Genomic DNA, 15,478 nt, shown 5'->3' on the forward strand with positions numbered 1-15,478 from the left:
TGCAATTTAATGCCCTGTTGTTATCCAAAATGCCCCTTAAATTTTGCTACCTAGCCGAAACTGGTTTGGCTCAGTGGATAGAGCGCCTGCAGACTGAAAGGTCTCAGGTTTGATTCCAGTCAAAGGCATGTATCTTGGTTGCGGGAACATCCCCATTAAGTAAGGTGACCAGATGTCCCGCTTTTGGCGGGACAGTCCTGATTTTTAACAATTTGTCCCTTACCATTAGGGGGTGTGCAGGAGGCAGCTGATCCATGTTTCTTTCTTATTGATGTTTCTAATTCTCTATCCCTCTCTCTTCCGCTCTATAAAAAAAACAATAAAATATAAATTAGAAAAAAACTTTGCTACCTATAAGTCCAATTTTATTTTATTTTAAAAAAATATATTTTATTGACTTTTTTACAGAGAAGAAGGGAGGAGAGAAAGTTAGAAACATCAATGAGAGCGAAACATCAATCGGTTAGGGCTGTAAGTCCAATTTTATGCCATTTATTCAGATTATCTTCGTTTATGTTCTCTGCTGACATTCACACAAAGCCTGCAGAGAAATACTGGTTCTGGTGTGCCAAAACTCATTCCATATAATAGGCGAGATCTGTGACCCAGTGTTCTCTTTCCTTGTTTTAGTGCTAAAGATTGTCTTCTAAATATAGAATAGAATTAAAATGGAATGAGGTTCTTCATTAACACAAAATGTAATTCACATGTTGTATCTTCTCTTTTGAACAGTTTTTAAATTATTGTTGCAGAAATATTTTAATTCTTTATTTCTCCGCAGCCATGATGAACTGAACTTACCTGAAGTACTGCTCATTCGTTCCTGCCATTTTTTCATTCATTATTAAGTTCACTTCCAAAATAATATATTTTGAAAATATGTGTCAGCTTCTCTGTCTAAAGAAAAGCAGCTAGTTGAAAGTAACATGTATGGTTTGGTAAATTGTTTTCTAGGCATGCTTCCAGAAGAGTGGTGCATCAGTTGTTGCTATTCGAAAATATATCATCCATAAGTACCCTTCTCTGGAGCTGGAGAGAAGAGGCTACCTCCTCAAACAAGCACTGAAAAGAGAATTAAATAGAGGTGTCATCAAACAGGTATTACACAGTGGTTGGTAATAAGATCATTCCATCATATAAGTCCATAGTTAGAAACATTTAGGCTTTTTATATCTTTTTTGTTAAAAATAAGTTAACATGATGAAATACTTAAGCTTAACCTAGTTTTACTATCTGAAACTAGGTTTCCAAATCACTGCCAGTTACCTTTTATAACTAGCCTAGAGAGCAGAAGCAGTAGGATAGTATAATTATTTTCTAGTTGCTTGTACTTTTAATTGGATTTTCTTTGGAGGCTTTGTGCTGTAGATGAGAAGCAAGGTTAAGGAATCCTTTTATTACAGCACCAAAAATGATAACTGCTTAAGCGTTAGATTTGTTAGTTTTAAAGCCTTGATTATGTGGCTAAACTTGTTTGCCCTTATAAATTAGCTTCACTTTTGCTCAAACTGTTAAAGCTTGTTAGGAGCATCAAAGAAACCAGAGTAAATTGAGACTAGTACTAATGCCAATATTGATTTCAAGCATAAATCTGTGATACTTTGCATACATAGTACATCAAAATGTTGCTTAGAATCATGAAAATATAAAGCGAGAATGGACTTTAAACGTTCTTCAGAAGTTCGAGGGATGAAGTAACTACCGAGTTCTCGTGGGATTGGCAAAGGTGGTTATCAAGGACCCTGTTCACTGCATTCCCAGGGACATCTTGCCTTTATACCTTTCTACCCAGATTGATTAATATAGAATTCTGTGTCACTCGGGCATTTAAACTCTTCGGGAATTTTCAACCAATACTTAATTCCACCAGTATGTACAGGGTGTCTCCTGTGTGCCAGGTGCTTGAGGGTCCATCAGCGAGGAAAACAGATTTCTGCTGTATGGAGCTCACATTCTAGCTTTCTCAAAATGTCAAACTGATATGTAAGTGGGTCTTTAAATAATCATAGATTAAAAGATATTATCTAACCAATATAATTAGAACCAAAGACCTGTCCTATATCACAGTGTATGTTAGCACAATTTGTGAGTTGGCTTTGTGTTTTTCTTTACCAAAATAATGGTTTGTGACCTATTCTTGCCTCATAGCCTGACCCTCTGCTTGATGTTTATAAGCTGGAAGCATTTCAGCTAGATTGCTATGTTCATAGCGGTGTAGGTAAAGCTAGAGGGTAGAGGCCTCAGGTTAATGTAAATCAACTTAAAGTTCTATGAAGGTGCCTTGTAAACTATGGAAAGGAAATATGTGGTATGACTTACATAACCTTTCCCACATGTAGGAAAAATCTGTAATGCGCAAACTGGGAAGCATTATGTATGGCCTGAGATGAAGTAGGCTGTAAACTTTTGCCAAGTAGCTGTCGCCCTTTCAAGACAGAAGATTTTTCTTTTTCCCCAGCAGATTGTGTCCCTTCTTTCCATGGGATTTTTTTTTTTTTTTTTTGAGAGAGAGAGAGGGTAGTTTATAATAGACAATCCGGTATCACAAATAGCATTCTTCTCCCAATTTGTAGATTAGGAAACAAAAGCTGAGGGTTTACAGGGTTGTTCAATATTGAATAGCTAGATAGTACCGTAAATATGATTCAGTCCTGTCTTTTGACAAATCCATTGCTTGTTTGCTTCTCTCTTGACAAAGTGACCAGCATTTTACATTAGTTCTTGTATTACTATTCCCTGTAATTTGCTTATTATTTGGTATAAAGTTAGAAATGTGAATACCAGAATAATTTAAAACAAAAATGTTCGTTATTACAACTAAATTTAATTTACTTTAGGTAAAAGGGAAAGGTGCTTCTGGGAGTTTTGTAGTGGTCCAGAAATCGAGAAAAACCTCTCAAAAATCCAGAAACAGAAAGGTAAGAAGTCTGTACCATAGTTTGATTGTTCACTGTGATTCTGTTGCTACTAACTTTGTGCCATGCCCTGTGCCATGTTTGCCTTTTTATTAAGTCCTAGAGAGGTTACAAGTAATTTACTCATTCTTGCCCACCTAGTGAACAGAATAGATAGTGTGCAAATCCAAGCACTCAACCCCAGAGTCTGTGGACTTAATTGCCCTGTTAAGTTATGGGAAACTATATAAAATTACCCTACTTTGTGTGAAATATAAACAACAAGAGGCAAAAAATTTTAAAAAAACCACACACCCTAAAAAATAAACATTTCTACTCAATATTATACCCCAAAACTATTCTCAGAGCCAGTTTTTATTCTCTTTCTCTCCTTGCCAAGATACATAATTTCATTTATGGAAAGTATACAGTAATAAAGTGAAATAAATATCCAGTATTTCCTCTGTTAGTAAATGAAATTATGAATATTCCTCTACATCTTTATTTTCACAACCCTAAAAATTTTTATACTTTTTTCATAAAACTGGCAAGCACTTTCAAAATGAACTGTGTAGTGCTTTTTGGTGCTCCATGACACTTTTTCATTGTTTGTTAATGAATTAAGGCCTTTCAATTAAGTTGAATTATTTTTTTAAATTTAGTTTTAATATATTTTTATTGATTTCAGAGAGAAAGGAGAGAGAAACATTAATGTTGAGAAAGAATCATTGATCGGCTGCCTCCTGCAGGCCCCATACTGGGGATCAAGCCCTCAATCCGGGCATGTTCCCCAACAGGAAGTCAAACCAGGGAATCAAACCAAGACCACCTGGTTCATAGGTCAACCCTCAACCATTGAGCCACACAGGCCAAGCCTGTTTTTTATTTTTATATGTATTTTTAACGCTCCTAATCTGAAATTTGAATCTTACTTTGCCACACAAGTAAAATTGCAGCACTGTGATATGATTTCTTTTAATGTAAAAAGAATGATCATTTTGGTTGGTTGGTTGATTTGGCAACCAGCTTAGAAAAAGCCTTTGAGTTGAATATAGAAGCATTTGTACAAAAAGCTCTACATTCTCTAATGATAACTTTTGATATTACATTTTAGAACAGGAACTCTGCAGTGGATCCAGAACCACAAGTAAAATTGGAGGATATCCTCCCCCTGGCCTTTACTCGCCTTTGTGAACCTAAAGAAGCTTCCTACAGTCTCATCAGAAAATATGTGTCTCAGTATTATCCTAAACTTAGAGTGGATATCAGGTATGACCTGTTGGCCTGGATTTTAAAGCATAGGTATTTGTTATTCTCTTAGCCCCTTTTCATGAGGAAGGAGAAAGATTAAATATTCAAGGGATTACTGTTAGCTGAGCTAGGAATTTTTTGTAAGTTTAATTTTTAATTTTTATTTTATTTTGGAAACCCAAACTGCATGTTAACTTTTGTAAGACACTGATAGAGTAACTTTTTTTTTTTTTAATTGATTTTTTACAGAGAGGAAGGGAGAGAGATAGAGAGCTAGAAACGTCGAGGAGAGAGAAACATCGACCAGCTGCCTCCTGCACACCCCCCACCGGGGATGTGCCCGCAACCAATGTACATGCCCCTGACCGGAATCGAACCCAGAACCCTTCAGTCCGCAGACTGACGCTCTACCACTGAGCCAAACCGGCTTTGGCTAGAGTAACTTTAAAAAAAAAAATTGATTTCAGAGAGAAAGGGAGAGATAGAAATATCAATGATGAGCGAGAATCAGTGGTGACCTAATTCATAGGTCCAATCTCAACCACCAAGCCATACCAGCCAGACAATCTTAACCATTTTTAAACGTACAGTGTTTAATGGTATCAGATCCTATGTAATAGAAGCCTAATATGCTAAGTATCTGGCCATCCATTTAACCAATCAAAGCAAAATATGGTAATGATATGCTAAAGCCACGCAACTGCTTGTGTGACATGTACTGACCATCATGGCCCAGTCAGTCGACTGGTAGGCTAGCTTGCTGCTGGATCTCGATTGAGTGAGAAGGGCTGGACATTCCCTGGAGCCCTCTTGCAGTCCCTCAATCCCACCCCAGCCCCATTCGTGTCCCGGTGGGGTCCCTCTGCCTGGCCTGCGCTCTCTTGCAATCTGGTACCCCTCGGGACGTCAGAGAGCTGGTTTTGGCCTGATTCCACAGGCCAGGCCAAGGAACCCCACTGGTGCAAGATCACGGCTGGGGAGGGACCGCAGGAGGGCTCCAGGGCATATCCAGCCCATCTCATCCAGTCAGGCCTCTAGTATATTCACAGTGTGCTACCAACACGACCATCCATTTCTAGAATTCCTTTAATTTTATAAAATTGCAGCCTGGTACCTGTTAAGCAAGAACTGTTCATTTTCTTTTCCTCCAGACCGTGGTACCACCATTCTACTTTCTGTCTCTGATTTTGTAACCTGGTTCTTCTACTGCCTTGTTATGTGACCTTGGAGAAATGACTTGATTTTTCTATGTCACTTAACTTCTCCTTCAGTAAAGTATGGGAAATAATAGTGTCTGTTTTTGGGGGTTGTTGTGTTATTTATTTAGAACAACACTTGACACCATAGTACATGCAATATGATGGGTGATAGATTAGAGAATTTTTCAGAAAAGAGCTGTGTCTACGAATTAGTAGTAAGTTAAAAACATGGGCATTGATTACGTCTAGACGAAAGTGTAGAATTAAGTGGGATGACTGACAGTGGGTGACAGAAGAAAAGGATGGGAAAGGAGCTTCATTAGAAAATTTCAGAGGCAGGGGTTGGCATTCTTTTTGGGGAACTGAAAGAAGCCTGGGTCTGACTGGATCTAGATTAACAAGGGATGGGACCCTGTCACCAAAGCCTTTGGAGCTGGATTGAGGCATTTATACCTGACACCTGTTCTGTTGAGTAACATTAATAAAGATATACTATCTTGCCCTACCCAGTTTTCTCAGTGGTTAGAGCATCGCACTGCAGGGACCTGGGTTCCATTCCAGTCAAGGGCACATACCTCAGTTGCAGGCTTCTCCCCTGTCAGAGCTCATGAAGGAGGCAATCAATAGATGTCTTTCTCTCACATCGATATTTCTGTCTTTCCCTCTCCCACTCTTTCTAAAACATCAATGGAAAAAATATCCTCAGGTAACAATTTTTTAAAATAAATAATAAACATCTATGGAAAAATATCCTCAGATGAGGAGTAACAAAAATAAACAAGCAAGCAAACGTTTTTGTAGGCATATTGACCTTAGAGTAGAGTGCAGTGTGAAAACAACAGCACAGGGTCCAGAAAAGAGGGCATGGTGGCTTGTATTAAGGATATGGCAGTGATTAGAGAGAGGGGGCCAATCTGAGAATCATTGAAGCAGTTGGTAAATAAGTTTTATGTGAAGATAGGAATGATAGAACTCTGAGTGATGGGATTCTTGCCTAGGACAAGGTATATGCTCACATAATTTGTGCTGAAGGGAACTAATTTAACTGATACTCATTCCTGGAGCATTTGAACCTAGGTTAGGAAGATTATTTTCAGACAAGTTATTTAATTTAATAAAAGAGTCAAGGTTTCAGTGTTTTACTTAAGCTGTGATTGCCCCCATTAATAATCAGCCTTTAAGCAATCTTAACTTATAAAGCAAGTAATAGAAAAACTTTCAGTTAAATTATTCCCTCTATGTTCCCAAAGCTTTATGCCCATACTTTAGTCCTGACCTTTATCATTCTCTAACTTAATTATGTATTCATTATCTCTTTACTTCCTTGAATTTAATGACCAGATCTATGTGTTTATTCTTGCATAACCATACTAAGTACCAAATAAATATTTGTGGAATGAATAACTTAAGAAAGTATGTATGTTTTGGGTCTTAGCATAAATCATATTCCTCTTGAATAGAACCACACTGGCTTAGAAATTTTTTCATTGGGAGTTGTTTTATTGGGATTTTCTAATTTGAAGTGTCAGGGTATATAAGATTTGATGGTATAGTTCCTACTCTACAGCATCCTGTTAGAACATGGGGGATCCCTTCCACTCTTCTTCCTCAAGCATATGGATGATGCCATTAATAACTCTATAGCAGCTCAGCTTGTAATACTTAGTGGTTATAAAAGATTCAAAATTGCCCAGCCAGTGTTGCTCAGTGGTTGAGCATCAACCCATAAAACAAGAGGTCACCAGGTCAATTCTCTATCAGGGCATGTGCCTGGATTTTAGGCTCAATCTCCAGTGAGGGCATGTGGGAGGTGGCCAATTGATGTTTCTCTCTTATTGCTATTTCTACCTCCCACTCTCCCTCTCTAAAAATCAGTAAAAACATACTTTTTAACAAAAGATTCAGCCTTAGCCAGTTTGGCTCAGTAGATAGAGCTTTGGCCTGTGGACTGAAAAGGGTTCCAGGTTCGATTCCAGTCAAGGGCACGTACCTCAGTTGCATGCTGATCAATCAATGTTTCTCTCTCACTTCGTTTCTCTTTTTGTCTCTCCCCCTCCCTCCCACTCTAAAAATCAATGGAAAAGTGTCCTCGGGTGAGGATTAGCAAAAAACAAAAATAAAATAAAAATTTTTAAAAGATTCAAAATTTCTATCCAAAAAAAAAGACAGAACTCAATGATGCACCTCAAATGATAATAGTGGGGCCCTTGTTATTCTGCCCCACTGATCTTTTCTGTATAATGAGCAGCTAACCAGTTTCAAATAAGTAGCTTGATATTCTGCTCTTGTGGGGGCTATTCTAGTAATTCTTGAGAGGTGTGCCACCAGCTTTTGGATTGTGATTAAGCCTTTCTTCCTGTTCTTGGCCCAGACATAAAGCTTTCCATTTGACTGTCTTGTTCCATATCACATACCTTTAAGTCCTAAGTCAACTTGTTTTCTCCCTGCACCTCAGGTTCCCCAGCTGCCATTCAGGCCACTGCCCTTTGACAGAACAGCTCTTGCTTCAACACTTTGTTCTTCTGTTATTTTTCTTGTTTTTAATGATACTCAGTTTCTTCCTGCCTGCCATTTAGGTTTTTTTGTGGGTTTTTTTAATATATTTCATTGATTTTTTACAGAGAGGAAGAGAGAGGGATAGAGAGTTAGAAACATCGATGAGAGAGAATCATCGATCAGCTGCCTCTTGCACACCTCCTACTGGGGATGTGCCCGCAACCCAGGTACATGCCCTTGACCGGAATCGAACCCGGGACCTTTCAGTCCACAGGCCGACGCTCTATCCACTGAGCCAGACCGGTTTTGGCCCTGGCATTTAGTTTTGATAACTTTGTTTTTTGTTTGTTTGTTTAATGACAAGTCTCAGGACAGATAGAGACTATGTTTAAAACAACTTACTCTGTTTCTCGGGAAGTTGTATTTTATTAAGCTGACTTCTAGATACTGGTTTGTAAAAAGTGACTCATTTGTTTTTTGTTAGTGTGTGTGTGTGTGTGTGTATACATATATACACACACATTTTTAAAACCAGTTAGGAATTTTGCCTCAGAATTCTAGAATTGGATAGAACTTTAAAAGATACCCATTCTTTGCTTGATTATACAATTTGATTGCTGTTGTGATCTGATACTAAATGATACGTTTTTGGAATGCCCTAACATTTTGGAAACTGGTCTGTATGTACAGGTAATGACTTAGCATCCTTGCTTGAAGAAAAAGAATGCCACTTGCTAAGGGTGCCACTTGTTAAAGTAATTTATTAATTTATTGTCCTTTTTAACAAAGTACTATGTGTAATAGAAATCAGAACTTTAGTTCAAAGAATAACCTTGGATCTATTCAAATCTTTCCTTCATCTATATATTTACCATTATTTTTTGTTTTCTCTGCAGGCCTCAGCTGTTGAAGAATGCTCTGCAGAGAGCAGTAGAAAGAGGCCAGTTAGAACAAATAACTGGTAAAGGTGCTTCTGGAACATTCCAGGTTAGAGGCCCAAAACACTTGCTTATAACAAAGTGGTTCTCAAAAGTTTTGGTTTCAGCCCTGGCCACTGTGGCTTGGTTAAGTGTCTTCCCATGCACTAAGAGGTTGCTGGTTCAATTTCCTGGTCAGGGCGCATTCCCAGGTTTCAGGCTTGTTCCTCAGTTGGGGACATGCAGGAGGTAGCTGATCAATGATTCTCATCATTGATGTTTCTTTGCCTAGCTCTCCCTTTCTCTCTAAAAACCAATTTTTAAAATCGAAAATAAATAAAAAACTGTTAATTAAAAATGATCATTTTTTAAAAGAAAATTTTAAACATTTAATTTATGAAAAACCCACTAAGTTAACATCACATTTTCATGAAAAATAACTATATATTTTTTTAAATTAATGAGCCCTAACCAATATGGTATGGCTCAGTTGGTTAAGTGTAGTTCTATGCATTAAAAGGTTGCAGGTTAATTTAAAAAAAAAAGAAAGAAAAAGAAAAAAGGTTGCAGGTTCAATTCTTGGTCAGGGTACATAACCAGGTTGCAGTTTTGGTCCCAGTGGATCCATGTTCTCTCACATCATTGTTTCTCTTTCTCCCTCCCCCTTCCTCTCTCTAAAATCAGTAAAGATGCATATATATGTATTTGAAAAACCATATGAAAAGAGGATGTTAAATAGATTTTCGCAAAGTCTTTAATGTCTAACTGATTAGAAGACAACTGATATTTATTTTCAGTATATTTTGGGTTAAGTCTATGAAGAAAGTCTAACAAATAGTTTTGAAAGGAGGAAGGATTTTAAGATAATTATATATGCGTGAGTGTGTGTGATTTTTTATTTATTTTTTTTTTTTTTTACAGAGAGGAAGGGAAAGCAATAGAGAGAAGCATCGGTGAGAGAGAAACATCGATCAGCCGCCTCCTGCACACCCCTTATAGGGGACATGCCCTTGACTGGAATCGAACATGGGACCCTTCAATCTGCAGGCCAACACTCTATCCACTGAGCCAAATCAGTTAGGGCAAGATAATTTTCAAATAGTTGTGGATATTATTCTATACCCAAACTCAACAAATGATTGTGTGTGGGGTTTTTTAATAGTTTATTTTTTTAAGGTCTGATGTATAAACCGTAAGATATGCTTATTTTAACTTAAATTTTATAATTCAATCATGTTTAGTACATTTAGTAGATTATAGAATTACACAACCATTACTGATACATTTGCATCACCCAAAAAAGACCCCTGTTGCCCATTTGCCATCCCTCCCCATTCCCATCTCCAGCCAACCTAATCTATTCTCTCGTATAGATTTGCCTTTCTACAAGTTCCATATAGGTGAGATGTCACAATATATGGTCTTTGTGACTGGCTTCTTTTATTTAATATACACTTTTTTAGTTTTATTTATGTTGCAGCTTGAAATACTTCTATTCCTTTTTCTTTTAATATATTTTTTATTGATTTCAGAGGGAGAGAGAAATAGAAACATCAATGATGAGAGAGAATTATTGATCAACTCTTATTTTTTATTAAGAGTTTCATAGTCCCACACTGGGGATTGAGCCTGCCCCCCAGGCATGTGCACTTGACCAGAATAAACCCGGGACCCTTCTATCCAAAGGCCCACACACTATCCACTGAGCCAAATCGGGTAGGGCACATCCAAATCTTTGTGTGGGTGTGTGTTTATTTCACTGGGGTATATAACAGAGTGTGAACTATATAATAAATTTATGTTTTGAGAAACTGCCAGAGTAGTTGCATCTAGTATAAGGGTTCTAGTTTCTCCCTATCTTTGTCTCATTTATTTTAGCCATACTAGTGGTTACCTCAAGGCACCTCACTGTGGTTTGGGCGGGCATTTTCCTGATAAGTGCTAATGTTCACCATCTTTTCAAGTGCTTAATGGACATATATTTATCTTTTTGGTAAAATATCCAGATCCTATGCCTGTTTTTAAAATTGGGTTGTCTTATTGAATTAGAGTTATAGAACTAGATATAAGTTTCTCAACAGGTACCTGATTTACAAATATTTTCTCTTGGTATTAATATGTGGCCTCTGCTTTCACTTTACTTTATAGTGTCTTTTGAAGGGCAAAAGTGTTGAATTTTGATAAAAAGATAATTTTATCATTTTTTTTTTAAGTTGCTTGTGCTTTTGTATCTAAATAATCATTGCCTAACTTGAGGTCACAAAAATTTACTCCTATATTTTTTATTAAGAGTTTCATAGTTTTAGTGCTTACATTTAGGTCTGTGATCATTTTTAAATTAAGTTTCATTTATGGTGTATGGTAAGGGTATATGTTTTTTTGCATATGGATATCCAAATGTCCTAGTGCCATTTATTGAAAACTGTCCTTTCCTCATTGAATTGCCTGAGCACCTTTACCAAAAATCAGTTGACACCCTGCTGATATGGCTCAGCAGTTGAGCATCAACCCATGAACCAGAAGGTAAGGTTCAATTCCTAGTCAGGGCACATGCCCAAGTTGAGGGCTTGGTCCCCTAGAAGGGGGTATGCAGGAGGCAGTGGATCAGTGATTCTCTCTTATCATTTATAAAAAGCATTTATGTTTCTATCTCTCCCTCTCCCTTTCTGAAATCAATAAAAAAATATTTTTTAAATCCGTTGTGAGGGTTTACTTCTGAATACTCACTTCTGTTCCATTGATCTCTATGTGAGTTCTTACGCGAGAATCACATTGTCTTGGTGACTGCAGTTTTGTAGTTAAATTGTGAAGTTAGAAAATGTAAATTCTCTTTTCTTTTTTTTTAAACTATTTTGACTAATCTGTGACCTATGCATTGCCTTATGAGTTTTAGGATCCACTTCTCAATTTTTTACAAAAAGCCAGCTGGGATTTTTGTAGAGGTTGCAGTGAACCTATAGATCAATTTGGGGAGAATCGCTATCTTTACAAAGTTGTTTTCCAGTCCACAAATACTGTTTCTTTGTTTATTTAGATTTTTAACTTCTCTTGGCAATATTTTGTAGTTTTCACATGTCTTACATTCTGTAAATTTTTTCCCTAAATATTTTCATGCTGTTGTGAATAGAATTTTCTTCAGTCGTTTTCAAATTGTTCATTGGTAGCCTGTAGAAATATAGTTAATTTATCTAACGATCTTATATCTTGCAACCTTGCTGAACTCATTTACTAATTATACTACTTTTTCTGTAGATTCTTTAGGACTCTGTGTGGTTTCCCTAAGATTTTCCTACATATGCAGGATTATGGCATCTACAAATCAAGACCATTTTAGTTCTTCCTTTTCTATCTGAATTGTTTCTTTCTTTCCTGATTACACTAGATAGAAACTCCAGTACAGTGATGAGAGCAGACATCCTTATCTATTTAGTCTTACCTTTAAGTTAGTTGCAGGTTTTTCATATATGCCTATTACCAGGTTGAGAAAGTTCCCTTCTGGAACTAGTTCATTGGAGTTTTTATTATGAGTGGTTAATTGCATTTATCAAATACTTTTGCTATGTTTCTTGAGATGATCATGTGGTTTTTGTTCCTTATTCTGTTAATATGTAATTCTTATTACATTGATTGATTTTGTGGTCATTCCTTAAAGAGGTTAGTTGTTATGTGGAACCTGAAATCATATCAGTCAACTTTTTGTACTTTGTTACCTTAAAATCTTTTGGTCTGTCTTGAACTTTGGATCTTTTAAGCATGCATAGTTTTATAACATGGTTATTTGGAAAATAGTGGTTCACTGAATTTTGCAGATTTTTTAAATGCTGACTTATTTCATCTATAACAAAAATCCTATTCGTTCTGATCTCATCAGAACAATATTAAGTACTAGGAAGTTACCAAGCTCACAGTGGTAGATACAAGTTTTCTCAATTTAAATTTTCTCTCAAAAAGTTTAATATTATCATTGACAACAACTACTGTTGTTTTCCTCGAAATGACAGTTCACTTAGTTTATTTTTAAGAAAATGTCTACTCAGGTACCTAAGTCTCAATAACCATAGTTTATCTGTTTCTTAAAGTAAAGAATTTATTCCATTAAAAATGTAGCTAGTTCAGCTCACATCTCCAATAGTCACCGGTGTTTTTCTTTGAGACCACCATCATATATACATTAATGCCATGCGTACTTCTTCATTTCATCCCATAAAATATCAAAGACATATATTGGGATTAAGATTTAATAAAATAATTTGTACTACTTCATCAAGGACATTCCTAAGTGAAAGTGGCCTTTTCTTTTCTTTTCTTTTTTTCTTTTAACCACAAGTGTGTAGCCATAAAGAATAAAATAACTGCCATGGTTAGTGTGGCTCAGTTGGTTGGGCATTGCCCCTTACATGGAAGGGTTACTGGAATTGTGGCTTTATTCCCTGTAAGGGCATGCAGGAGGCAGCCAGTAGATGTTATGCTCTCACATCAATGTTTCTCTTTCCCTCAGCCTTTCTCTCTCAAAATCAATAAAAAATAATACTTTTGAAAAAGAATAAAGTAGCCAAAACCGATTTGGCTCAGTGGATAGAGCATCGGTCTGCAGACTGAAGGGTCCCAAGTTCGATTCCGGTCAAGGGCATATACATTGGTTGCGGGTACATCCCCGGTGTGGGGTGTGCACGAGGCAGCTGGTCGATGTTTCTCTCTCATCGATGTTTCTAGCTCTCTATCCCTCTCCCTTCCTCTCTGTAAAAAAATCAATTTTATATATATATATATATTTTTTTTTTTTTTTATTTTTAATAAAGTAATTACTTTGTAGTTCGTGTGCCTCTGCCTTGATTTGTGGTAAGATAGCAGTTTTACCCATCACTTTTTTAACCATCTGCAAATATCACCACAGTGAAAAGGGCGAATCACATTTTAGTATTATTATGAAAATAGTTTTGACTTTGCATATCCTTTTAAAGGGTCTTAGGATCCCCGTGGGGTCTGTGGACCAGTCTTTGAGAATCACTATTGTGTACCATGCCCAAGTTTGTCTTTTTATGCTAAATTTTTGCTTATTGGTTACCTCACTTTTGTTCCCCAACCTTTTGTCCTTGAACTATCCTGCGTAATTTTCTATTGCATGATCAAGCTTTTGCTTTGCTATTTTCCTATAGGATTAAAAAGGCTGTTTATTATTTTTATAACTGCTCCATTTTTCAGATTTAGATAAAGGAAGTATTCTCAAAAGCCATCCTAAGTTATTGGGAGCTTAACAAGTTAACCTGCTTATTGGGTTAGAGCTGTCTCTCTCTCTGGGTTAGAGTAGCCATTGCTATTTTAGGTTGGATGGAGGGGTAGATGGAAAGTGAAAATATTCAGAGGAGGGTTGGGACTCCTCAGTTAGATAGAATACCTGATAAGTGAGAAGAGAAAGTCCCTAACCTGACAATTTATTGTAAAACATATCTGTGCTAATGCAGGAACTCCGACCCACCTGGTGCAGAGGAGTCTTGTCTTGACCTGCTTTGGGAGAGTGTTGTCTTGATGCTTTTCTCTTCCTCCTTGGAAAACAGCTGAAGAAATCAGGGGAGAAACCCCTGCTAGGTGGAAGCATGATGGAATACGCAATCTTATCTGCTATTGCTGCCATGAATGAGCCGAAGACCTGCTCCACCACTGCTCTGAAGAAGTATGTCCTGGAGAACCACCCAGGGACCAATTCTAACTATCAAAGTAAGACTCAGAGTTGTATGCATTTTACCAGGATTAGTGCATTTGTGAGAAATCCCTAGAGATCATGCTACTAATGACAAAACTACTGCCAACTGAAAACTAAGAGGGAACAACAACTTTACAAATTTAATTTATTTACAAAAAGAAAAACAGACTTAAGGCATATCCTTAACTTACAATGTTTGTTAAAGATCAGAATTTGTGCTTTGCTATAAAGATTATTTTTTTAATTTAAAAATATATATATTTAGCTGAAACCGGTTTGGCTCAGTGGTGAAGCATCGGTCTACGGACTGAAGGGTCCCAGGTTCGATTCTGGTCAGGGGCATGTACCTGGGTTGCAAGCACATCCCCAGTAGGGGGTGTGCGGGAGGCAGCTGGTCGATGTTTCTCTCTCATCTACGTTTCTTGCTCTCTGTATCTCTCTCTTCCTCTATGTAAAAAATCAATAAGATATATTTTAAAAAGATACATACATACATATATATATGGGAGAGAGAGAGAGAGAAACATCACTGATTGCCTCCTGCACATTCCCTACTGGGGATCCAGCACAACCCAGGCATGTGCCCTTGACCAGAATTGAACCCATGACCCTTGAGTCCGCAGGCCAATGCTCTAGCCCCTGAGCCAAACTGGCTAGGGCTTTTTCTGATATTTTTATAATTTAGATAAATTTCTAGGATCAAAACATCTCTCAAGTGCACTGTCTTGTGAATGTTGACCAAAACATCTAATTTTACCTTGAAACCAAACCAGTATTTTAAAATATGTTTTGTTGTGGGTTTTTTTCTTTTAATCCTCACTTGAAGATACGTTTAGAGAGAAGAAGGAGAGAGAGAGAGAGAGAACGTTGATGTGAAAGAGAAACATTGATCAGTTGCCTCCTGTACTCGACTTGTCTGGAGATTGAACCCACAACCTAGGTATGTGCCCTGACTGGGAACCAAGCCTGCAGTCTTTTGGTGTCTGAGACAACGCTCCAGCCAGCTGAGTCTCCCAGCCA

General features: G+C 37.2%; 1 protein-coding gene across 10 annotated transcripts in view; it reads left to right on the forward strand.

The window, feature by feature from the left end:
* HP1BP3 (heterochromatin protein 1 binding protein 3) overlaps positions 1–15,478 on the forward strand; it is a 30,146-nt gene that overhangs the window by 8,611 nt on the left and 6,057 nt on the right. For 8 of the 10 annotated variants that reach the window (XM_036444545.2, XM_036444547.2, XM_036444550.2 and 5 more), the window contains 5 exons: positions 955–1,098; positions 2,838–2,918; positions 4,009–4,163; positions 8,737–8,827; positions 14,313–14,472. In XM_036444545.2, coding sequence (XP_036300438.1) covers positions 955–1,098; positions 2,838–2,918; positions 4,009–4,163; positions 8,737–8,827; positions 14,313–14,472 — 631 coding nt within the window. Of the gene's footprint in view, positions 1–954; positions 1,099–2,837; positions 2,919–4,008; positions 4,164–8,736; positions 8,828–14,219; positions 14,473–15,478 lie in introns of those variants that run through there. The other 2 variants (XM_036444554.2, XM_036444553.2) reach the window with 2 other exon arrangements.

Source organism: Pipistrellus kuhlii, unplaced genomic scaffold (assembly GCF_014108245.1).
Source record: "Pipistrellus kuhlii isolate mPipKuh1 unplaced genomic scaffold, mPipKuh1.p scaffold_m20_p_2, whole genome shotgun sequence".
In the NCBI taxonomy this organism is placed as follows: domain Eukaryota; kingdom Metazoa; phylum Chordata; class Mammalia; order Chiroptera; family Vespertilionidae; genus Pipistrellus; species Pipistrellus kuhlii.